This window comes from Leiobunum rupestre, chromosome 2 (genome assembly GCF_980474605.1).
Source record: "Leiobunum rupestre chromosome 2, qqLeiRupe1.1.hap1, whole genome shotgun sequence".
Classification (NCBI taxonomy): domain Eukaryota; kingdom Metazoa; phylum Arthropoda; class Arachnida; order Opiliones; family Sclerosomatidae; genus Leiobunum; species Leiobunum rupestre.
In genome coordinates, this window is record NC_143385.1 from 51,988,485 (window position 1) to 52,013,418 (window position 24,934).

At 33.1% G+C, this 24,934-nt stretch overlaps 1 protein-coding gene across 1 annotated transcript; it reads left to right on the forward strand.

The window, feature by feature from the left end:
- Positions 1 to 4,432: 4,432 nt before the first annotated feature.
- Positions 4,433 to 23,309, forward strand: LOC149958345 (small subunit processome component 20 homolog). Its single transcript, XM_090165786.1, has 47 exons — positions 4,433 to 4,622; positions 4,747 to 4,894; positions 4,955 to 5,087; positions 5,445 to 5,633; positions 5,701 to 5,842; positions 5,911 to 5,988; positions 6,055 to 6,204; positions 7,339 to 7,485; positions 7,541 to 7,753; positions 7,823 to 8,154; positions 8,730 to 8,930; positions 8,999 to 9,131; positions 9,185 to 9,406; positions 9,492 to 9,645; positions 12,538 to 12,763; positions 12,825 to 13,115; positions 13,180 to 13,270; positions 13,334 to 13,419; positions 13,999 to 14,124; positions 14,197 to 14,445; positions 14,519 to 14,714; positions 14,798 to 14,875; positions 14,939 to 15,018; positions 15,097 to 15,344; positions 15,418 to 15,553; positions 15,875 to 15,965; positions 16,025 to 16,381; positions 16,437 to 16,595; positions 16,750 to 16,887; positions 16,949 to 17,226; positions 17,288 to 17,454; positions 18,004 to 18,122; positions 18,190 to 18,329; positions 18,388 to 18,643; positions 18,710 to 19,474; positions 19,536 to 19,667; positions 19,735 to 19,845; positions 19,963 to 20,115; positions 20,230 to 20,349; positions 20,411 to 20,473; positions 20,533 to 20,664; positions 20,740 to 21,039; positions 21,095 to 21,166; positions 21,232 to 21,393; positions 21,476 to 21,599; positions 21,675 to 21,820; positions 23,102 to 23,309. The coding sequence occupies exons 1-47, from the start codon at positions 4,578 to 4,580 to the stop codon at positions 23,243 to 23,245; spliced, it is 8,223 nt and encodes a 2,740-aa protein (XP_090021912.1). The 5' UTR covers positions 4,433 to 4,577; the 3' UTR covers positions 23,246 to 23,309.
- The last annotated feature ends 1,625 nt before the right edge of the window (positions 23,310 to 24,934 follow it).

Here is a 24,934-nt window from a genome sequence, read left to right on the forward strand (position 1 = left end):
AACCGAATGGATATTTCCGCTGAATCCTAACGGTCTGGTTCCGTTTCGCCGTTTTTCATTAAGCTGCCCAGAGATTTGAAATTCGCCGCCTTTTAATATGAATTAAAGATTCAATTCAGCAATAAAAGTTTTTATTAAAAAATTTGATATACATTTTACGTGAGACTAATACACACAAATCTTAGGATTGTGTGTAAAAACGAGCGAACAACCGACACGGAAACCAAAACGAGGTTTACTAAAATTTCAATTCAAACTTACGAATTTGTTGCAAGATTTCATAAAAATTTGCGGAAAACCATGTTAAATTTGAAAGTTTGTCGGAATTGATAAAAGTTTTAAATTTTGCCAAAAAATTTGAGAAATTTGAAAAGATTTGCCAAAATTTGATCAGAAATTTGAAATTTTTAAATTTCCCGTAGAAATTTATTAATTTGTTGCAAGATTTCATAAAAATTTGCGGAAAACCATGTTAAATTTGAAAGTTTGTCGGAATTGATAAAAGTTTTAAATTTTGCCAAATAATTTGAGAAATTTGAAAAGATTTGCCAAAATTTGATCAGAAATTTGAAATTTTTAAATTTCCCGTAGAAATTTATTAATTTGTTGCAAGATTTCATAAAAATTTGCGGAAAACCATGTTAAATTTGAAAGTTTGTCGGAATTGATAAAAGTTTTAAATTTTGCCAAAAAATTTGAGAAATTTGAAAAGATTTGCCAAAATTTGATCAGAAATTTGAAATTTTTAAATTTCCCGTAGAAATTTATTAATTTGTTGCAAGATTTCATAAAAATTTGCGGAAAACCATGTTAAATTTGAAAGTTTGTCGGAATTGATAAAAGTTTTAAATTTTGCCAAATAATTTGAGAAATTTGAAAAGATTTGCCAAAATTTGATCAGAAATTTGAAATTTTTAAATTTCCGTAGAAATTTATGAATTTGTTGCAAGATTTCATAAAAATTTGCGGAAAAAACATCAAATTTTATAAGATTTATTAAATTTGAGAAATTTGTCTGAATCGATAAAATTTTTAAATTTTGCCAAAAACTTTTAAAAGATTTGCCAAAATTTTATCAGAAATTTGAAATTTGGAAATTTTCAAATCTCTGACGTGTACGAAATTTGATAGAGTGTCGGACCCCTCGGGTCTTCCATAAAGAACGTGTTGGAGGTTCTATTCCCTTTAAGGCAAGTGTCGGTTCAACGTTAATTAGCTCTTTTTTCAACAGATGTCGCTAGCGTCGAAATCAAAACAAGATGCTTCAGCTACATTTGGATCCAAAAGGCGGGACATAAAAGTACCTCTCGCGTTGATTAGCTCGTTTGTAAATTTGATCATAACTTAAATTATACTAATTTTTAACAATATATTTTATATGGGATATATATTTATGGTTAAAGACCACTAACAAGTAAGTAGAGTATAACTTGTCTAATTATAATACTCTACAATGGTTCTCTGACGACATTATTGCTTCGCTATTTTGAATTTTAGTTTCCTTTTAGTCGTTTTTTTCGAATAATCGGATAGATTCATAGCCATCCCTAATAACAAGGGGCTTATCATAATACAGGTGGAAATGATAGAGCCGACAGTTGCTTTAAATTCACAACGTCGTAAAATTTGAACAAAGCAAAATCTAAAACCCAGAATTTGTGTAAATCCACAATTTGATTAAAAATAAAAAGCAAGATTTTGAAATAAGAAATTAGAAATGTGTTACAGTACTATTCATTTCAGATGATAGTCCTGTGTAATAATAATCAGCTAGGCTAATACCCAAGTCATCTAGCGACGTTTAATGAAATTATGGATAATGACTAAGAATGTACGAGACAATTTTTTCGTTGTTCCCAATCCCCGTCCTCGAAGAGTAAGCTCCTACCCCCAAAGAAAATGAAATCAGATAAATGTACATTTATGTATTTTAAATATTTTGTTGAACTACTTTTGTTTGTTTCGGTATTAACTTTTAACTAAATTTTGTTGAGTGGTGTTTAAAGCAACTGTCGGCTCTATCATTGCCACCTGTATTATGAAAAGGCCCCTGTTATTAGAGATGGCCATGAATCTATCCGAATCTCCAAAAAAAATGACTTTCGTGGAGAGCGTGGAGCCATCTATTAATGGGAACGGAAGCTAAAATTCAAAATAGCGAAACAATAACGTCGTCAGAGAGCCATTATAGAGTATTATATTTAGACCACTTTTACTCTGCTTAGTGAGCTTTAACGTAAATTATATATCCCATATAAAATATATTGTAAACAATTACTATAATTGAAGTTATTGACAAATTTACGAACGAGCCAATCAACGCGAAGCATACTATTATGTCCCGCCTTTTGAGTCAAAATGTAGCTTCAGCATCTTGTTTTTATTTCGACATCTGTTGAGAAAAGAACTACATCAGCCGACACTTGCTTTAAGCCCATGTTGACACTATGAAGTGATTTAAAGAAAATGGACTAACTGAAAGACATTTATTAAAAATTACTGGAAACTAGGAGCAACAAACACAAGGAGAATGCAGTTAGCCTTTAAAAGACGCTATTGCAATGTATTGTGTACAAATTTCATTGGACGAGCTTTATACTGAACGTTTTACGGAAAGGGGGAAGACATTTTCAGAATTTTCCCCTTCCAACGGCAGCAGGCGCTAAAGCGTCTAACCAATGAAAACTGTACACAAGAAAATGCACTACTTTTGACAGGTTGCGTTCTCCTTGTATGGGGTGCTGTGTTTGTTGGTCCTAGTTGGAAATGACATAACAAAGATAAGTAATCAGGTGTAGATATTTTTTACTAATGATTACCCTCTGAGCATAGGTAACATAATTACTCATAAGTATGCCATCTTTATTCCATTCAAAAATCTTCACTAACGGTTTGTTTCACCACAATCCAGTAAAAAGGTGGACTTCGTTAGATTTTAACCATTTTATTAATCATAGCAAAAGTGGATATGACTTCATATAATAAGTCGCTCTCGCTTAATTTCGTACCTTTGGCTATGCTTGTTATGATATTTCTTAAAGAAATGTAGTACAGTTAGAAGGTCTACCCGGTCCCGGTGTTATTAATTATTACAGCGAAAATTGGGAGGTGGTAACTGTTTGACGTGAGCTTAATTAAGTTTTTGTTAATTAGATACGAATTTGAAAATTTAAAATGCCGCGAAAGAAAACTGCAGTTGTATTAAAACCACAAGCGACAAGTCAGTTCCGTCAAGCCTTAGCCCAATATTGAATTACGAGATCAAATTGTTATTCTAAAATACAAATTGAACTAATAATTATTTACATAATAAATAAAATTTAATTATTGAAATAACAATTCATTTTAGAAAGCAAATTTTAAAGATATCGCGAATTTTACGATTGAATTTCATTGAAATCTTTTTAATCAGAACCCCTATTGAAATTTATAAACTCGCTCGGTTTGTGTGGATGAAGTTAAATAATGAGTAGTTTAGAAAAAGAAAAGGTTGGGGAAAATGACCAATACGGTGCGGCTCGGTTCAGTGATCACTTTCCGAAAATGGAACAAGTAGTAGTAGTAGTGTTCGTACGGGGTCAAAATTAAGTCGGGTTCGGCCCAGTCGGGTTAAGCTATCACCGAAAAAAAGTAGTTAGGATCAGGTAAGGCCACCGTCGAAAAAAATAATACTAGCTTATTTATAACTAAAAGAACCAAATAATTTCGTGGAAGAAGGTTGATAGTAAAAAAAATGACCAAATAAATAAGCTCCTTTCCAATTCAAACTTTCAAAGTTCAAACTTCAAACATACATTTCTGAAAATTAACCCCGAAACATAACACCCCCGACTTTATTTTTTATCTTCGGTACCAGGGTCGAGGGTATTCGGGGTCGGAGTCCCGTACGAACACCAAGTCATCGAAGTGGCATATTCCACCAGCTTTTATTAAAACCCATACCAAGCCTAGAAGAGTTAGGCCTAGGCTCATAAAAATGTTCAAAGACTTGAACCTTGTAGATGCCCCAGAAAAGCTCAACCTGAAATTCAACACTTTTTTACAATAAACATTCTTCTTTTATTTGACAATGCAAATTTATTTTATAACCTGAATCTCCAAAAACTTCATTAATTTGCATATTAATTGCATTCACAGCACTTGACAGTATATTGTAGTTCATTTTAGCGCCTAACCGGTTTGTTTACTAAAATGTCGGTCGGTTTGTCAGCATAATCGGCATTTGAGGTTTGATGACGTCAAATATTAAGTAGGGTACGGATGACGCAAAATCTGTGAAACAAACCGTTAGTAAAGAAATATAGCTAGTTTCATACTTATGAGTAATTACAAAATCTGGTATTCTCGAATGAGTGGTTTGAAATTACCGCCTACTTATTTAACTTATGTACGGCTCAGATATTTGGCGATTTTCTTCCGTTGTCTGCTTATTTCTCGAGTCGGTGAGTCGCTTCTACACGTGTTTAGGGGTGCTGCTGTCGGACGTATATATAACATGTGGAATTTATTTAACAATAATTTTTAATTTATATTGATGAATTTTTCTTAATTGTTGAATAAGAAATCGGCAGTCAAATATGAAATCCAAGCCATTAGCTCATAAAGATGAAAACACATTTAAGGTTAGTTAGTTAAACATTTGGCATAGCGTAGTGCATAGTTCCAAAAGTGAATAGATATAATATGGTCTATTAACTTTGGATACTGCATAATTTACTTTTATAAAAACATTTTGTTTAATTGCAGTTCCAAACTTTCAATGAACGACTATCAAATATAAACATAGATGTCATACATCGAATTGGAAAAACAAGTCAGGTTCCTGAAGAGACTGAGACATTCTTCTTAGAAACGTTACAAAAATGGAACGACTTGAATTATACAGATGATTTTGGTTAGCAAATCTTATAAGAATTCACCAATGTATTATACTAATTTCATACTAAATTAATAGAGGCACTTGTCAAGGAAATTGGGTATGATATTCAAAGTCTCCCACAACTCGTCCATCGTCAAGAAGAAATTGTTCAAATTCTATTACAAAATCTATCAAATCCTAATAGTCTAGCTTTAGATGCCTCTTTTGAGTAAGATTATGGTTTATTTTGGATGTTCTTTACTTTTGCCCCCAACACAACTTTTCAAATTTTGTCTGGAGTGGACAGTACTACATTTAAATGTATGGGAATATAAAAACTTTGAATGTCATTTAGAATGTTGGTTGGTAATTTGGTTTGTTCGTAATTGTTGGAAGATTAGCAAAAATTTACCATATCACAATTTCTACCATGATTTCCTAGATTGGAATTTAGTATTGTGCAGACAAAATTTTCATTGTTATGTATCCTATTACGTACAATATTATGGGGCAGAAGTAAAGAACATCATTTACTTTTTACTTTTGATAAAAACAAAATGAACTAATGTTTGTATTTGTATCTTAGATTACTTGTAGCATTAGCTCGAGACTTGCAGTTTGATTTCTACCCTTATTTTCCTCAATTTTTTGAAATTCTTGTCAAATTACTCGCGAACAATGATGCCAAGCTACTTGAGCAAATTTTCACCACACTTGCTTATCTTTTTAAGTTTCTTTGGCGATATATGCTTAAAGATATTGAGGATATTTATAGGTGAGCTAACTTATTTTACTGTTACTTAATAGCCAGGGAGTCTCTAATATTTAAAGATTTCTTTTAGCCTATATTCACCTCTATTTAACCACAAGAAAGAATACATTCGGAATTTTTCAGCTGAAAGTTTTGCCTTTCTCATGCGTAAAGTCCCTGAAAAAGAAAAATTATTTTTGATTGTTTTTAAAAATTTGGATGAAAATCCACAGGTACGATTGTTATTTATTAGTAGATAAACTAGATATTGATTTTGAATTTAATACAAATATTATCTTAGAGAGTGGTTGGTATTGGACAGCTATTTTTTCAAATGATGAAAGGGGTTAAACAACAGTTTCACAGCTGTACGGAAACGGTAATAACAGGCTGTGATTATAGCTGTAATTTTTTTATTTGAGTGAACGTGTTAATTTTTTTTCAGACATTTTCAATTTTGTTGAAACTTATTTGGTCTGATAGAGATGACACTATTGAGTCCAATTTAAAAGTAACGGCTATGCTTCATGCATCATTATTTTTGTGTCAGCATGCTGGAAAAGAATACACTGGAGTTTTGTGGAAAGTATTTTGTGTGAGTTTCGCAAACAAGCTAAGGATTGATCTTTTCTAGACATGTGAGAGCCTTAATTTTTGGTTTTGAGCCAAGCCTCGAGTATGAAAAATTTCACTTTTCAAGTATCGAGCCGAGGCTTAAAATTTTATCGAGCTTTTAGGCTTTGCTTAAAAAGGGGGTTTTGAGTATTTGAATAATTAGGTTTAGTTTAAAAAGTTGGTTTGAGTACTCGAATAATTAGGTTTAGCTTAAAAAGGGGGTTTTGAGTACTCTAATAATTAGGCTTAGCTTAGAAAGGGGATTTTGTGTACTGGAATAAATAGGCTTAGCTCTATAAAGGGTGGTTACGAGTACTCGATGATAGATTTAGCTTAAAAAAGAGGAATCATTTAAACTAGAATCTTCACTTCCATCACATACAAGGGATTACAACAAGAAAATAGTGTACTAATGAACTGCCAAGCAATTCACAATAAACAGCTAGGGCCCCCAACTTTATGTAACTTATGGTTTTGGTTTCGTTTTCTAAAATCAAAATCAGTGACCAATCAGTAACGACTAGGACTTGTACCTCACCCAATAAGATATCTTAAGGCGGGACCAAAGGGAATTTTTTAGTAGCTTTTCCCGCCATTTTTAAAAGCTCATGAGTAGTGCCTTGGTATTCAAAAGCTAACACTAGGCCTCAATTTGAGGCTCGAACCATTTTCGAGCTTGGCAACTAAGGCTGTACTCTGCTCGAAGCTCGATTGAGTACTCGAACGAAATCAAGTACTCGCACATGCCTAATGTTTTCAATTTCTAAATCACGGTTTTTATTTTAAGTCTTGCCTTATTTAATGAACTTTTTCCCCAGGCCTATCTTTTTCACAAATTATATAACTCAAAAAATTGTTTTTCAAAACCCCTTTCACCGTGTTACAAGACATAAAAATTGGAAAGACACCCACCACCTAAATTAGCTCACATTTACTCAAACCTTCCGGAATTATAATTGAATCATAAACTTTAAAATAATTAAATTTATTTAAAAATTAAGCAAAATTATTTATGGTTTTACCTCTAGAAAATGATCAATATTATTTTAAATGATTGAAAAAAGTACAAATTATAATTAAATTTAATTTAATATTTAAATTTTGAAATTTTTAGAATTCTTTGTCATTGTTACGTGAAAAGCGTAAAACTATTGCATCAATCTCTATTGATAATCACATAGGAGCCATTTTAACTATCTTAAACAGTTTTGTTGAGTTTAAAGATGCGCTATTGTTATTAAAACCAGCTCAAATAATGAATGTAAGTATTAAATAATGAATTTCTTATTACTATTTAACGTATCTTTCAACTATAGGCACTAAATGGCATATTATCGTTATCTAACCTTCATGATGATTGCGCTCAAATTCTGCTAGAAGTTGCAACTTCATTACTTTGCTCAAGGAACGCTGTTGTGGAAACGGATATTGCGAATAATTTCATTAATTCAGTGTTCCAGAGTTCCCTGACGAGTTCACTTATATTTAACTTTGCGGAGCAACTATTTGACTATAGCAGATTTGAAAATGTACAAACTATATTTTTTTTATTTATCTTCATTTATTTCTTTTAACTAATTTTTTTTCTATCGATTCAGGCTGTTTTACCAAATTTACTCTCGTATTGCAATGATTGCCTTTCAAAAAACTTAGTTACGGAGGCTTTAACTGTCATTACAAGTCTAATTGTACATAAGAATGGAAACTTATCTGTTGATTCTTCAGTGGATGAAAAACCCAATGAACTTGACTTTAGTCTCGATGAAAGTGATTTATTTAGTCAATATAAGAAGAAGAAAAGCACAATCCGCGATGGAAAAGCATCCTTGTTCAAATCAGAAATTTGCATGATTCTCAATGATATTTCATTAGAACCAATGACAAAGTTGCCTTCAATTTGGGCCTCATTGATTTGTGCTCCTCATCTAGAGTAAGTTCTCAAATTGTTTTGTGAGACCTGGGACATTTTGGATTCAAAACGCATTCCTATCCCTCTACTGGTTAAAAAATGTGCACGTGCAAAGGTAACACAGTTAATCCATGCATAGATATGCCCATTCGAGCGCTTGGAACAGTGGTCCATTGTGAAACCCCAAACCTTACGACTTTAAAAGTCAAATATCCGACACGAAACTGAGAATCCTCTTGGCTGGCATGTTATAGAAATCAGAGGTTTCCAACTGATGCATACCAAGATGCTTGAACCTTTGGGCCGCATAATAATCGCACTTACAAAGTACATGAGAGGAGAATTCCTTCTCAACCTGACAATAATAAACTATGCATGGAGAAATCATGTCAGCTAACATTTCTAATTTTTTACACATACATATTTTTTCACTGATAGAGGGATAGGAATAAATGTTTTTATGCTAGCTAGGTAAATTAATTGGTTATAACATCCCAGTATTAACTAAGCCAATTTTTTTGTAATTGCAAACAAGGACAAGGCTTAGTTTATTTAAAATTTGTCAGTTATTAAAAAATAATTTACATTTATTCTAGATCAACAGAATTGATTTCAAACATACAAAACATTGTATTTGCGCTTCAGAAATTGCTTATTACTGTTGCTGAGGACATTATATCAACACACTTTGAATTGTATGCATATGTACTTGCACAATCATTATCAGCATGTTACCAAATTGACAAAGAATCCTTAATTAAGAGTTTTGATATGACGTTTTTCTTGGAGATTTTGAAGTACATTATAAAGTTTTCAATTACACTTTTAAGTATAAATTAAGTAAATTTCTTAATGATTTTTAAAGATTGAATCCAAGTTCCTTGTGCATATTGTACATATTCAACTTGTATCGCAGAGCTGTCTATACCAGTGATGATACAGAATTTACTCAAGTTTTACATTTGATTTTGCCAAATTTGTCATCACCTTATCATAAAGTAAGACATTTATTTTTAATTACCATAAAATTGGGACTAATCTTTCTTTCTAGACCCGTTTGTTAACGTTACGGATACTTGCATCTTATGAGTTGCAATTGCCAGTATTAGAAGATGATGATCAAAATAAGGAACGACTGAATGTATTTCAAATTTGCTTGGCAGCTGAAGAGGTTCCTCTCACGGTTCAAGATTCAAGGAAAATGTTGGTCCTATTGCAAAAGTTGGATTATGATCAAGTTCAAAATCATTTGCCAATTTTAGGATGTGAACTGGTATTTATTTTAATATGTTCAGGTCTACCATTTCATTTTCTGGTAATATTGAGTTTCTCTGTGTTGTTTTATACTTTCTTATTAGGTTCCAGTTTATTACTTAATTGGTATGTTGTACGTGAACTTTCAACTATTATGGAAACCCGTTCAGCAGTATTTAGATTCTCAAGCTAGAGGCTTAGGGAAAGATTTTTGGGCTGTTTTTATACCTCATTTGCAAAAATCAGCTGAAAAATGTGGTGAGGTTTTAACTTTTTCATTTTTCTTTAATATATTCCATTTATAATTTTATATCTTAATCCATGATTGTTCAAATCTAAATTCTCTGAAGCCTTGGATTTTAAAATGATTTCTCTGAAGATTTTACTTTTAAAATGATTTCTCTGAAGCTTTTACTTTTTAAATGATTTATCTAAAGCCAAGGCCTTTTAAAATTATTTATCCAAAGCCTTGTCCTTTTAAAATTATTTATCTAAAGCCTTGGCCTTTTATAATGATTTGTCTGAAGCCTTGGCCTTTTATAATGATTTGTCTGAAGCCTTGGCCTTTTATAATGATTTCTCTGAAGCCTTGGCCTTTTATAATGATTTCTCTGAAGCCTTGGCCTTTTATAATGATTTCTCTGAAGCCTTGGCCTTTTATAATGATTTCTCTGAAGCCTTGGCCTTTTATAATGATTTCTCTGAAGCCTTGGCCTTTTATAATGATTTCTCTGAAGCCTTGGCCTTTTATAATGATTTCTCTGAAGCCTTGGCCTTTTATAATGATTTCTCTGAAGCCTTGGCCTTTTATAATGATTTCTCTGAAGCCTTGGCCTTTTATAATGATTTCTCTGAAGCCTTGGCCTTTTATAATGATTTCTCTGAAGCCTTGGCCTTTTATAATGATTTCTCTGAAGCCTTGGCCTTTTATAATGATTTCTCTGAAGCCTTGGCCTTTTATAATGATTTCTCTGAAGCCTTGGCCTTTTATAATGATTTATCTAAAGCCTTGGAGTTTTAAAAATTATTTATCTAAAGCCTTGTAGTTTTAAAAATTATTTATCTAAAGCCTTATCGTTTTAAAAATTATTTCTCTAAAGCCTTGGCGTTTTAAAAATTATTTATCTTAAGCCTTGGCCCTTTAAATTTATTTATTTAAAGCCTTGGCCCTTTAAATTTATTTATTTAAAGCCTTGGGGCCCTTCAAAATTATTTCTCTAAAGCCTTGGCCCTTCAAAATTATTTATCTAAAGCCTTGGCGTTTTAAAAATTATTTATCTAAAGCCTTGTCGTTTTAAAAATTATTTCTCTAAAGCCTTGGCGTTTTAAAAATTATATCTCTTAAGCCTTGGCGTTTTAAAAATTATTTATCTTGAGCCTTGGCCCTTTAAATTTATTTATTTAAAGCCTTGGCCCTTTAAATTTATTTATTTAAAGCCTTGGGGCCCTTCAAAATTATTTCTCTAAAGCCTTGGCCCTTCAAAATTATTTCTCTAAAGCCTTGGCGTTTTAAAAATTATTTATCTAAAGCCTTGTCGTTTTAAAAATTATTTCTCTAAAGCCTTGGCGTTTTATAATGATTTCTCTGAAGCCTTGGCCTTTTATAATGATTTCTCTGAAGCCTTGGCCTTTTATAGTGATTTCTCTGAAGCCTTGGCCTTTTATAATGATTTCTCTGAAGCCTTGGCCTTTTATAATGATTTCTCTGAAGCCTTGGCCTTTTATAATGATTTCTCTGAAGCCTTGGCCTTTTATAATGATTTCTCTGAAGCCTTGGCCTTTTATAATGATTTATCTAAAGCCTTGGAGTTTTAAAAATTATTTATCTAAAGCCTTGTAGTTTTAAAAATTATTTATCTAAAGCCTTATCGTTTTAAAAATTATTTCTCTAAAGCCTTGGCGTTTTAAAAATTATTTATCTTAAGCCTTGGCCCTTTAAATTTATTTATTTAAAGCCTTGGCCCTTTAAATTTATTTATTTAAAGCCTTGGGGCCCTTCAAAATTATTTCTCTAAAGCCTTGGCCCTTCAAAATTATTTATCTAAAGCCTTGGCGTTTTAAAAATTATTTATCTAAAGCCTTGTCGTTTTAAAAATTATTTCTCTAAAGCCTTGGCGTTTTAAAAATTATATCTCTTAAGCCTTGGCGTTTTAAAAATTATTTATCTTGAGCCTTGGCCCTTTAAATTTATTTATTTAAAGCCTTGGCCCTTTAAATTTATTTATTTAAAGCCTTGGGGCCCTTCAAAATTATTTCTCTAAAGCCTTGGCCCTTCAAAATTATTTCTCTAAAGCCTTGGCGTTTTAAAAATTATTTATCTAAAGCCTTGGCGTTTTAAAAATTATTTATCTAAAGCCTTGTCGTTTTAAAAATTATTTCTCTAAAGCCTTGGCGTTTTAAAAATTATTTATCTTGAGCCTTGGCCCTTTAAATTTATTTATTTAAAGCCTTGGCCCTTAAAAATTATATCTCTAAAGCCTTAAACTTCCAAAATTATATCTCTAAAGCCTTAACCTTCCAAAGTTATGTCTCTAAAGCTTTCCAAAATGATATCTAAAACCTTGGCCTTCCAAAATTACTTCTCTAAGCCTTCCAAAATGATATCTAAAACCTTGGCCTTCCAAAATGATATCTAAAACCTTGGCCTTCCAAAATTACTTCTCTAACATTTCCAAATTTACTTCTCTAACATTTCCAAAATTACTTCTCTAACCCTTCCAAAATTGCTTCTCTAACCTTCCGAAATTACTTCTCTAACCCTTCCAAAATTACTTCTCTAACCCTTCCAAAATTACTTCTCTAAAGCCTTGGCCCTTTAAAATTATATCTCTAAAACCTTGGCCTTCCAAAATTACTTCTCTAACCCTTCCAAAATTATATCTCTAAAGCTTTCCAAAATTATCTCTCTAAAGCTTTCCAAAATTATCTCTCTAAAGCCTTATAAAATTATATCTCTAAAACCTTGGCCTTCCAAAATTACTTCTCTAACCCTTCCAAAATTATATCTCTAAAGCCTTATAAAATTATCTCTTAAAGCCTTTCAAAATTATATCTCTAAAGCCTTGTCCTTTCAAAATTAATTCGTATAAGCTTTTAGCCCTTTTAATATCTGTTTTAATTCTTGGAGATTACCTTGTATTGTATTTTCAGAAAATGTTCTTCAAGGAATTGAATGTAAGCCCAAAGTCTTCCTTGTGAATGATCATTCTCCATTGGGAGAGTTAATTTCTGAACAAATGTCAAATTTATGCATTCACGAGGATGTCCCAGATTGGGCACATCATAGGCTACTTTTATGGCAGGCTGTCACAAATTTTGCAGATTTAGCCGAGCCTCGTAACAGGGAAATTGTAACTCTATTTCTTCAATTTCTTGAGTAAGCTACTTATTTTTTAGCAACCTTAAACCAGTCGAATACTAATTTTGAAGAATTACAGCAAGGAATACTACTTAATGGATTCTACAATATGTAAAACGGAAAACATTTCACAGTCAAGAATAATCGTTCAGTTTGCTACAGAAACTAAGAACAAACGCATAAAGAAACGTAGGGGTCATTTTCGTGTTCGTGGGAAGAATAATAATCAGAAACCAAAAATGGAAATAGAAGTTAAAGCTGCAAATATTACAATAGCCAATATAGACGATGAAAATGAACTTGATGTGACAAATATAGATGAATCCATTATGGATGTAGTCGAGCCTCCAAAAAGAAAAGCTACATCCAAGTAATAATTTTTTTATAATTTTAATTTATTTTTTATTTTTTTTATTAAATTTTTATCATTACAGGACACTAGCAGCTCATTTAGCAGTTTTCTCGAAATTTAAAAACCCAAAAGCCATTTTTAAAGAACCTGTAATATATCGGCTATATTTGGAGGTATAGACTGTTTCTATTACTCAGTTTTCTTCTTTTTGACCTAATTTTAAACATTTATTCCAGCTTTTAAATCATAAAGATGAAGCTGTACAGAAATTAGCTTTTAGTTGCATAATGACTTACAATCACGAGTACCTTGTACCCTACAGGTATTTATAATTGACATCATAAGCCAATCATAAGGTCCCCCTAAGTAAAAGTCTAGCATAAGGCCCCTTGTTAACTACATTGTCCTTGTGAGAAGAAAATTAACATACGACGATAGGGCAGTAGTGCTAACTTCGTTTTCCAAATTTCTACATCTAACACATTATCTTACTTGGTAGAGTAGCCGTTCTCAGGGTGATAAATGCCACACAAAACGTGTCTAAATCTCAAATTTGAAAAACAAATGCCTTCAGAAACCCAACTCATATTTCTAATAGCTATGTTTACGTTCCGATTGAATTATTTTGCCAAGATAAGTGTTAATTTAACTTTGAAAGCTAAGGTCTGGCTGTGGAGATTTCTCCGCGTGGTTCTAAGTTTAAAAACGATTGCACAAGCCTTCTGCGCATTCATAATGCAAAGTGCTAAATTTATTTAAGAAATTCATAGTTGAGGACGTAGCGACTAGGAGGTGCAGATTGACTGTCAAAAATTTGGCCTAGCCCTTTGCTTATGATAGGCTTATGTTGACATTAATATCAAGGTGGTCTGGTCTATATCATAGTTTTTATATTTTACAGAGCTAATTTTCAAAATCTTCTCGATGATAAGACATTCAAAACTGAAATAGTTCTATTTAGTATTGATTCAGAGCATGGTGTTGTTGAGAAGGTTCACAGGGCTGATCTTCTACCAATACTCATGAGGTAAATGTTTATTTCAGAAATAAATTTATCTAAGTCTTGTATGAATTTTTTTTAATAAATGTTTTTTTTCAGGGTTTTGTACGGGAAAATGTTGAGGAAAACTGGATCAAATTCCAGTGGAAAATCAAATGCACAATTTAGGCGCTCTATTGTGTTACGTTTCTTAGCTGGTTGTAAAGAGACTGAGCTAAAGATATTTCTACAGCTAGTTTTCTCGCCTTTTGTTCAGAACTGTGAATCATCAAATGTACTTGATATGGTGAAAAACATCCGAAATTCTATTGATCCAACCATTGTTATTCCAATTAGACGCCAGTTAAGGTACTTTCTTCTGTTTTACAGTTTTAGTTCTTTTACCTTGAGTTTTCAAATTTTAATATTAATTCGCTTTTAGTATCTTAAATACGTTGGGAACAGTATTTACACAGCTTGGTAGTTTAATAAAATCTTTGCTACCTTGGCTGTTGAAAGTTTTGCTGTCACTTCTGACCACAGCATCAGCTCTTTTAGAGAAAAGAAATGAAATTAATTCAATGTACATTAATCCACTTAAAGCTCTTCGAACACAAGCTGTATATAAACTTATTCAGGTAAAAACTGCTCTTTTACCATTTCTCTTATCAAGCTTTGGTCCATCTACTCTTTGCTTTCCTTATTTGATTTTTCATTTTAGTTTTTCCAATTGTTTGACCATTACAAGTTTACAAAAGATGAAATTGACGGAGTTTTTGAAGCTGCTATTTGGCCTATGGTACTATTATATATTAATTTTCGCTGATAACTCATCTAACCAGTAACCACATTTTCAATTAAGTTGCCCAAGCTTGAAATGGAAAGTTTAATTACTCCTTCACCATTACTGAAGCTGCTGTCATCATGGAGTGAAAATCCACGGTAAATTATTTTGTGTCTTGTTTAAATAAATGTGATTTTATTTTTAATTATTAATAATTTTTTAACACACTAATTTAGCTGGTTTGTTCTATTGGGAAAACACCACCCAGATAACGCAAATCTCTCTCCACTAGACAGTGTAACTAAGTTATATACTTCTGATAAAGTTCAACATGGAGTGGTTGTTATTGTCTCGAACATGATTGAGAATCTGTTAACAACTAGAGATTATGATCCTGATGATTTTTATGACGAGAATCGTGATATTGGACCTGTTTTGGAAATAAACCATGCTGCTGAAGTGCTCCATAATAAAGCCAACTTAGGTAACTCAACTCTACAACTATTACATTTTGTAATTTGGCTTTGCAGTTAATAATATTATTTTGAACTCTTTAGAGCAACCAAACTATGGAACATCACTTTTAATACCTTATGTATCAAGAATTCTTCATCGTCTACAAACTTTGGTTGAACGAACAGTAAAAAATCCAAAAAAACTGCTGTCGAGTATGGAGTTAAATGTCTTATCTAGGTTTGTAACTAAGCCAAGTCTTTAAAAATATGTTCCATACACCAAGTTTTTGTTTATGATTTGAATTTAGTTTTCAAAGCGGAAGGGGGTCATAAGAGGGTAGATTTGACTGGTTTTTCAAGATCTCTAGATTCCAAAAACAACTGATTTAGTCTGAATTTATTCGTTCAAGGCTTTTATTAATGCAGGGCTTAAGCCAAAGCTTAGATTAAGAAATTTGGGTTATGCCAAGGCATAGGCTTAGAAATTGGCTTAAACCAAGGCAGGCTTAGATTAAGCCAAATCTTAATTAGCTCATAAAAATATCTTTGTTTCTTATAGAATTAGTGAATATATCACGGACCCAACTCAAAGTTCAGCATTAATATCATTGCTAATTCCATTTTTGACAAAAACATCACGTCGAAATGAAGTAAGAAACATGTTCACTTAACCATGAATATGAATGAGATCTAATTTTTTTTTAAATAGGAAGTTGAAATTGCTACATTATCGTGCATTCGAAATCTCATTTTTTGGGCTGAGGAGCCATGTCAATTTTTAAAGCCTCTTGCCCCGCTCTTCTCATTAATAACACATCGAGCCTCACGATCTGGTCTTTGCGCCATATTAAGTGGAATTGCTGATCGTGACAAATCTCATTTAAATCTTTCCAAAACTGTATTAAAATTAAATGCATGGCACCCAAAAATGATGGAAGAACCTGACTACAATACCAGACTTGATGGTTTTAAAATTGTAAATGACTGGCTGGAAACCCTCCAAGATGATATTGATGTAGAATTTTTGCTTATTGCTATTTATAATTGCACTTACTACGTTCGAACTGTAAGTATTTCAATTTTAATTAATTTAAACTTTTAGTAATAGAAATTTATTTTAGACTGATGATACTGCCCTTCGTGATAATGCATCACATACTTTACAACATGTTTCAGAAAAACTCTCTCTACTTATTGACTCAAATATTACCCTTTTTCGTTTCCTTACATTTGAAAATTTACTAACTGAGATTCAAAAAGGACTTCGCAATTCAACTGAGGTATTTTATTAAAAGTGTTTTAAGTAACTGTAGTAAGCGTTGGCTTGATTATATTATTTCTAATTTTAAGCCGTTTCCTTTTGCTTGTGTTAGGCCTTCATTATTTCAGATAAATTAAGCTTTGATCTAATTGTTCTTTTCCTTTTAAAATTAGTTAGTTCGTCATGAGTTTATTTCCATATTTGCATCTCTACTTCGAACATGTGGTCGACATCCTCGTCTTTCTGGTTTAGCAAAATTATGCAATCCAGATAAAGATGTTGATTTCTGGGAGAATATCAGAAACATTCAAGTAATTTTGTATGATTTTTATAATTTTTTCCAATATCACATTTTTATTTTATTTATGATAGATGCATCGTAGAGCAAGAGCCCTTAGAAGGCTATGCAATGAAATTACACAAGGGACTCTCACATTTCCCCCTTACATATTTACATCGTATTTACTTCCATTGGCAACATCGTTTCTCACAAATGCTGACTATTTAAAACATTCGAATTTGGTGGATGCCGCCATTGAATTATATGGTACTCTTTGCTCCTGTCTACCTTGGAACCGATATGAGACAACATTGAAGTATTACTTGGGACAAATCACAAAGAACAATGAATTTCATAAAACCAACATTAAGTAAAAAATGCTTATATTTTACAATTTACTTGAAATTAACATTCGCCTTTTCCTTCCTCAGAATCATTGTGGCTATTTTGGATAATTTTCATTTCGATTTGTCAAAATCTGAAGGACTAACCTGTAATTTGAAGGAACCACCAAAAGCTAAAAATCGTGTTGCTTCCAATGAGCCAGTTAATGAAAATGTTGAGGACATAGTAGATGAAGATAAAAATGAAGAAAATGGTGAGTTTTATCACCAGTCAAAGGTTAAATTAGTTAAAGATTGGATTAAGAATTGCTTTCTGGATGTCACACTGTTTTTTGTGTCTCTCGTAGTTGGCAGCGAAACCCCAGCATTAAATAGAAATGACAGACTTAGAGGTGCAAGCTTTATACAGTCACCAAACTAAATCACATTTCTGGCCTAGAGCTTGCACCTACTTGTCCATATAAACCTCATACCACCCACCGACTTTTTTTCACTTTTGAGTCATGTCCAAGAATGCCTTGATAAAAGTGGTAGTGCAATAAAATTGGCTGGCGAGATAGTGTTCCAGAAATAGCTCATTTAGTTTCGAGACTGTAAAACTATAAAGCTTTCACCTATAAATCTGTCATTGCTAGGTAACGCTTGGGTTCCGCTGCGAACTATGAGTGATGTATGCCAAAAAAATATCCTTGATCCAAGACTTTTAACATCAGCCAAGGCTTTGCCTAGTGTGAACTCTAGTCCAGGCCTTTTTTATTTTTTACCTTACTTAAACTAATTTCATTTGCAATTTTTATTACTAGATGAGGATATGAATGTTATCAACAATAAAATTGAGTTAGATATAGAAAAAGCAACTAAAATACATCAAACAGTGGCAAGAAACATTCTACCTAAACTGCACTCATGTTTAAATCAAAAAGTAATTAAATTTACTATGTTCTTAGTCTATTAACAGTGTAACATAAAATTATTAACATACTTATTAGGCTAGAACTGAAGACGAGCATAAACTAGCCAAAAAGAATTATGCTGAAGATGAAGAAATATTACGAGTTCCAATTGCTATTGCGATGGTCAAATTATTACAAAATTTACCTAAAGGAATGCTCGAACAGCATTTACCTGGGTAAGCTAACTAATTGTAATTTAATAATGAAAGACCAGGGCTTAGTTTTCATTTTTAGGGTATTTTTGAGGATGGTTCAATTTCTGCGCTCACGAGCTGACAGTATTAGAGATGCGGCTCGGGAGACATTACTGAAAATGATGTCATCTCTTGGCCCTGCATATTTATGGTTCCTCCTAAAAGAAATGCGGGGAGTTATGAAACGGGGTTATCAAGTTCATGTTATGATGTTCACAGTTCATTCGGTATTATCAAGTCTTGTTCCGCATCTATCTCCTGGTGATTTGGATTCCTGTGTTGAGAGTTTGACGGAAGTAGGTTCTCAAGTTTTATTTCTGTCCAAACCTTTCTCTTTGAAAATTCATTAAAACCTTTGCTAGTTATGCGTCGAAGAATTATTTGGAGAAGTTGCGGAGGAAAAGGAAGTAGAGAAAATTGTGGGAAAACTGAAGGAAGCTCGTTCTAGTAAAAGTTACAGTACCTTTCAAATCCTTAGCCAGTTTACATCAGCAGAAAAGTTACAGAAACTTATTATACCTCTGAAAGAAGTTCTATCTACTACGCACAGTCATAAAAGTGTTCGGAAAATACAAGAATGTCTCCGACACGCTGTTCTCGGCTTGTCTGATAACAAGTCATTAACTGCGAGTGACTATTTGATATTTTCACATTCACTGGTGTCAAACTCGGTGCAAGAAATGGATGATGGTAGCAAGAAAAAAAATCTTGAATTCATTGAGAAGCCCTATAAACGGCCAGACATCTATCTAATTCCCCAAGAACCTAAACGGGGTGGTGTTGTTGCCAAAATGAGTGTCAAGACTAATGCTCATGTACTGCTTGAGTTTGGTTTGCAAATGCTGCATTTCTGTTTAAAACGGGAAATAATTTCCTCAAGCAATCAAGAACATTTAGAAATGCTGGACCCATTTGTCTCGATTCTGAACGAATCACTGTCGAGTTTGCATGTTAAAGTAATCTCAACAGCTCTCCGCTGTTTGGCTTGGGTTGTGAAATTTCCTCTACCATCCCTAAAATTGACAATCATAACTATTACAAACTGCTGCTTTGTTCTTCTGAACAAGTACTGTGGGGCTGGTATGGGACAAGGAGACAATTTTGAAATGGTTGTTATGTGTTTTAAAGTGAGTTTAAATCAAATTAAGGGGTATTGTCAAGTTTATTTTAAATTGAAATATTTTTCAGTTGTTAACGGTAATAGTACGTGATATTGAGTACCATAAAATCACTGATGAGCAGTTGAAAGTTCTACTAGTTTATATTGATCAGGATATTCATGACAATAGTCGACAGGCTACAGCATTTACATTGCTTAAGGTGAGATCTTTGATGGTTGTTGAAAAGTATATACGCTTTTTACAGTAATTGTTAATTTTTGTATTAGGCAATTTTATCAAGAAGGCTGAATATTGAGGAATTGAGTGAAATTTTGTTAAAAATTCAAGAACTGTCTGTGATTTCTGAACAAGATCATATAAGAACTCAATGTCGTCATGTAATTATATTTTGCTTGTAGATAATAATAATAATCAGCTAAGTTAATACCCAAGGCACCAGCTTAGGACAAAGTCATCTAGCGAGTTTTAATGCTCAATCTTAAATTCTTTGGCAGGTTTTTCTTCAATACCTGCTTGAATATCCCCATCCAAGAACTAAACTCGAACGATTGCTAAGTTTTTACGTAGTTCAGCTTGAGTACGATTGCGAATCTGGTCGTGAATCGGCTACTGAAATGTTGAACTCGTTGGTGAATTCATTCCCTGAGGTATATTGAAGTAGTTTTATTAGTGTTCTCATAATTGAACTATGAGGTTTAATACTTGTAACAATTTTTTCACCACTGGAGCTAGTTAATTTTATATTTTTTCCTCTATTCTAGAAACTGCTCAGCAAATATAGTGGGATGTTTATGATACCAATGGCAGCTCGATTAGTTAATGAAGAATCTCCTAAAAGTCGGAAATTCATAGCGGCCACTCTCAGAAATCTCCTTACCAAGGTATTTGGTGCTTTTTTGTAAATACTTGAAAATAGAGCTAAGTTGGCTTTTATTGTTATAGCTGACAATCCAGAAGAGAGCTAAATTATTTTCTGTTGTGAATACTTGGTTGTCGAATAACAAGGTAAGATATATATTTTTTAGAATAGTTTTAGGTGAACAAACCACCAATTTTTCTTTTAGCTATCTCACAAACGACTTGGAGTTCAGCTTAGTAGTTTATTTGCTGAAGTTGAAAAGGACACATTTGTAGAGCGCTTCAAAACAATTATGCCTATTTATGCCTCTATTTTAGAACCTAAACAATATAACGAGGTAATTTCTATTGCATTTAAATTTTATAAATTACAATGCTTTTTGCAGAATTAATGGCATTTGGTTTTTACCCAGATTGTTACTGAAAGCAGTGAAAAAATTACAGACCATTTAGTTTACCACACTCTAAATTCATTTATGAAAATCCTCAATGTTTGTGGGTATGACAATCTGAAGGCTGCTGATAGCAAGTGCTTCATCGAAATTTGGCAATACACGCAAAAACATCTTTTGCATCCTCATAACTGGGTTCGTTTGATCAGTGCCCAGTTATTTGGCCTATTGTTTGCCCAGTTTAAAGCCAAGGACTTGGTACATTCTGCTGTATCTGAATCTAACGATTCAGATTTTCTTCTGAGCAATACTAGGCAAAAGGTGTGTATTCATGAATTTTGTAGAACCTTCTTTGTTTGACCTTACTGTTTTTTAGCTTTGTGATTTATCTGCCGACTTTTGCGCACAACTTAAATGTGAAGATATTACTGAAGTTCACGGAGAGCAGGTGCATTGACAAGGCTTAAGTTACAATCTACATAAATATTAATATTTAATTCAATTTTGATTTAGATTGTTCGAAATCTAGTCTTCTTAGCCAAAGTTATTCGTCAGTTACCGGATGGAAGTGAAAATTCCAATGAAACTGTGAAAGTTTCATTGAACTGGATGCTGCAAAAGCTTAAGTGGGAAGCCAAGACGGAAGTGGTGCTCCAACCACAAAATACAATAAAGGTAAGAGAGATGCGAATTATATGATTTATTTCAATTAATTAATTGTGCTATTAGTGAAGTTATAAATTAAACATTTATCCAGCGTACTTGCTTCTTCAAATGGTTTGCTGCAATTTCTCTAGAAATGGATAAAGAAGTTGTTGAAGATAAACTATCAGTATTCTTGCCACTTTTATGCCGAGAGCTGTTAGATCAATCTGTTCATCGTAAGTTGGTGTTTTCTAAGTTTAATTTGGCCCCTTTGCAGTTCATTATGAAAAAAGGTTCACTTTTATTCATAGTTGCTGATTTGAGAAAGTTAGCCCAAGAAGTATGCGATTTGCTAAAAGGAATTGTAGGAATTGAAGTTTTCTCACGTGCCATTGTAGCTGCGCAAGCAACAATTTCTGCTAAGAAAGCCAAAAGGAAAATTGAAAAGGCCACTGAGGTTAGTTATCATTTTTGCTGCGATTTCCAACCTACAAAAAAAGGTCAGAAGCTTAATCTTGCCAACTGGACCTGTTTTGCAAACTGACAAAAATTATTGGAGTTAGGTTTTCTACTACCCCTAAAAGTGGTTTTACATGATTGAGTCTGTAGTGATTTTTTCATTGAGTAGTCGACTAATAAATGAGGTTTGAGTAATTACTAAATTTATTGATCAGAGTGATAATCAGTGTCCTATTAAGTTAACTGATATACACCTTAACCTGTACAAATTTAACACTTATTTGAGTTTATTTAAATAGATTAATTTATTTAACCATGTACGCGCAATTAAAAGTTGGTGATAATTTATTTACTGTTAATTTTGCAAACAGTAATTAAAATTAATAAACCAAGCCTTTGATTATGGGTCAAGATTCAGGTTAACTAATGTACATGTGTTAACTTTCTTTCGACAAATAGATAATGGCATTACATTTTTTATTTAAAAACCGTTTTAACCATAATAATTCATAAAGAACCAACTGTACATTTGTAAATTTAGCTTAATAAAAACTTAAAAAAAAGAATCCTCAAAATGATGCTCATGCTAAAAACCATAACATAACAGTCATATGAAAAGAAATCACACAGCAGCTCTAGAGAAAGTTAATTTTAAGCGTTGTTAAAATGTCTCAAGGTCATTGAAAAGGAAGAGTCATTGGCACCATTCGCTCACGTTCACTCTCGCATATTGGCTGTCCCCCCTTTCAAACTGTCCAAGTCTATGTACTGTTTCTTCCTAGAGCTTGTCGATAGGCGATCAGCATCGATCTTCAAAAACACCCTACTAGTAATCAAGAATTTGAAAATGCTGGGTTAAAATAATTACAGCTTAGACGATTTTTAAATACCCAAAAATCGACGAGTATTTACAAATTTATTATTGGTTGAAAAGGTTGTGTATTGATGATCATTGAGTACTCGCATAGCCCTACCAAATAGGCTTAATTTCCGTTATCAAATAGTAAATTTATGTTGAAACAAACTGGATATTTTAAAAATAAATTATATTGTTTGGGATCCGTTATGGTTGACGCGTCACCAACTATCTATCATCGTAGGTGCAGAAAGCTAGAAGTTTACTTCTAGTTTTCCCCACCTACAAAATCCTGTTACAACATTTTCCCACTTAGCATATTCCTTAAATAATTTAAAAGTATAATGACACTCAAATTGGACAACACTTACTCTGAAATCTTTTTATGAACTAGACTGATATGTTAAATCTTTTCTCTCATAGGTTATTAATAACCCGGAAATGAGCGCTAGGAAGAAAATCAAAAGCCACATGAGTAAGCAAGAACAGAAGAAGCGAAAATTTGAGTCATTTAAAAAAAAGGTTAAGGTTAAACGTAGCAAATTATCGGATATTGCTATGTCTTGATTATCAGGGTTTAATATGTAAATACGAATGCAAATCGAAATTAACATAAATGCCAATCGCGATATTTTTTAGGAAATAAATGAATTTAATTTTCATTTTACACTCAAAAATATTAGTACCTAAGCTTAAACCCTACAGGAAGTACAAAATATTTTCAGACCACCCATTGTAGGTTAAACCATTACTTTCCAAACAATAACTCAAACGGAAACCAATAAGTGTTCTCTTGTTTCATCTCAGATTTAGATTTTGGTTTAATAAAATTAGATTTTCCATTAACTTAAGAAACGCATCGTTCTTAAGAATTCTTTTTAGTGGTTTGTTTAGTTTACTTGTTTGAAAAGTGGACATAACAGACCTGGAAACTATTTTAATTGAAATCATGAATGCATTTGCGGATTGGTTTCCATAACTTCCTAAGTATGGATCCTTTGGAGAAGTGAAAGCATTTAATATTAATCCAACAGATATTTTTTGCTCTGGGGTTTTGGCGAGCTAGGCCATAAAAGCCATTCAGGGGAAATGGTAATGCTGAATATTGTTTTAGTTTATAGCTTTGATTTCGTGATTTTGCTTTAGCAATAAGAGATTTATCTAACTGGTCTAGAGGCTAGGATCAGCCGAGTTCTCGCCATTTAGATTTACACGAGCCTAAGTAACCTAGATTAAAAATAACGGTAATAGTGAATGTAAGGAGCTGTTGGCTCCCATGGCATGAAGGGCTTGTTACCACCCTCCTACCTATTATAACCCAGTCACCTGTTTTAGGCATTAAAAGTCACTAGATGACTTGGGTGGTCCGTAGTCTTTATTGGTCAGCCTTATAGAGTAGTTTCAGTTCGTAGCTTTGGCTATGGCCGCCATTTTGTACGGTATTTTTTCTCTACAGGAAAAAGCATAAGGGACGTCGTGTCACGTGATACTGAAATCACTGTATAGATAGGGAGCCGTAAAATATTCAAAGAGGAAGTTTCTGCTTATAATCGATACTAATACTAAAGTGACACACAAAGTAACCCTCCAATAGCCGAAATCTACTCGTAAATCAAAAAGCGCTATTTACAGATCACAGACATTGGGTCAGAACTTATACACTGGTGTGTACCTGGGATATCAATCATCCTATATCACCGGTGGTCTCATCATAATGCCCTATGCAAGCGTCCACAGGCCGGACAACTGACCAACAGCCATGGACTCCTACTGCTGATGCTGACAGTCAAGACTTCGACACAAGCCAGCCAACCCTCTGAAAAGCCCAGCAGAGGGTTAACCAGCTCCCACTTGGCGCACAGCCGAGGGAATAAGGAAGGATGCTATTCAGTGTGGCAAAGTATAAAAAACAAACCTCCATACTCGAGAGAAAAATTCTCCGATTTCCTCTTAAACTGATAGAGAGATACTTATCGATAAACTACTATAATGGGATAGTTCTCGCATGGATTAATGGTTCTCGCCAGCTAGGAGCAACAAACACAAGGAGAACGCAGCAAGCATTTAAACACGCTAACGCAGTGTTGTGTACAAATTTCATTGGGCGGCCTTTACGTTGAATGTTTTACAGAAAGGGGAAGAAAATTTCCGAATTTTCCCCTTCCGACCAGTGTGTCAGAATTTATAGCCCGGTGTACCTAGTAACAGAGACCATACCCCAGTAGCAATTGTCGCCTGCCCGACGGCGCCGATTTT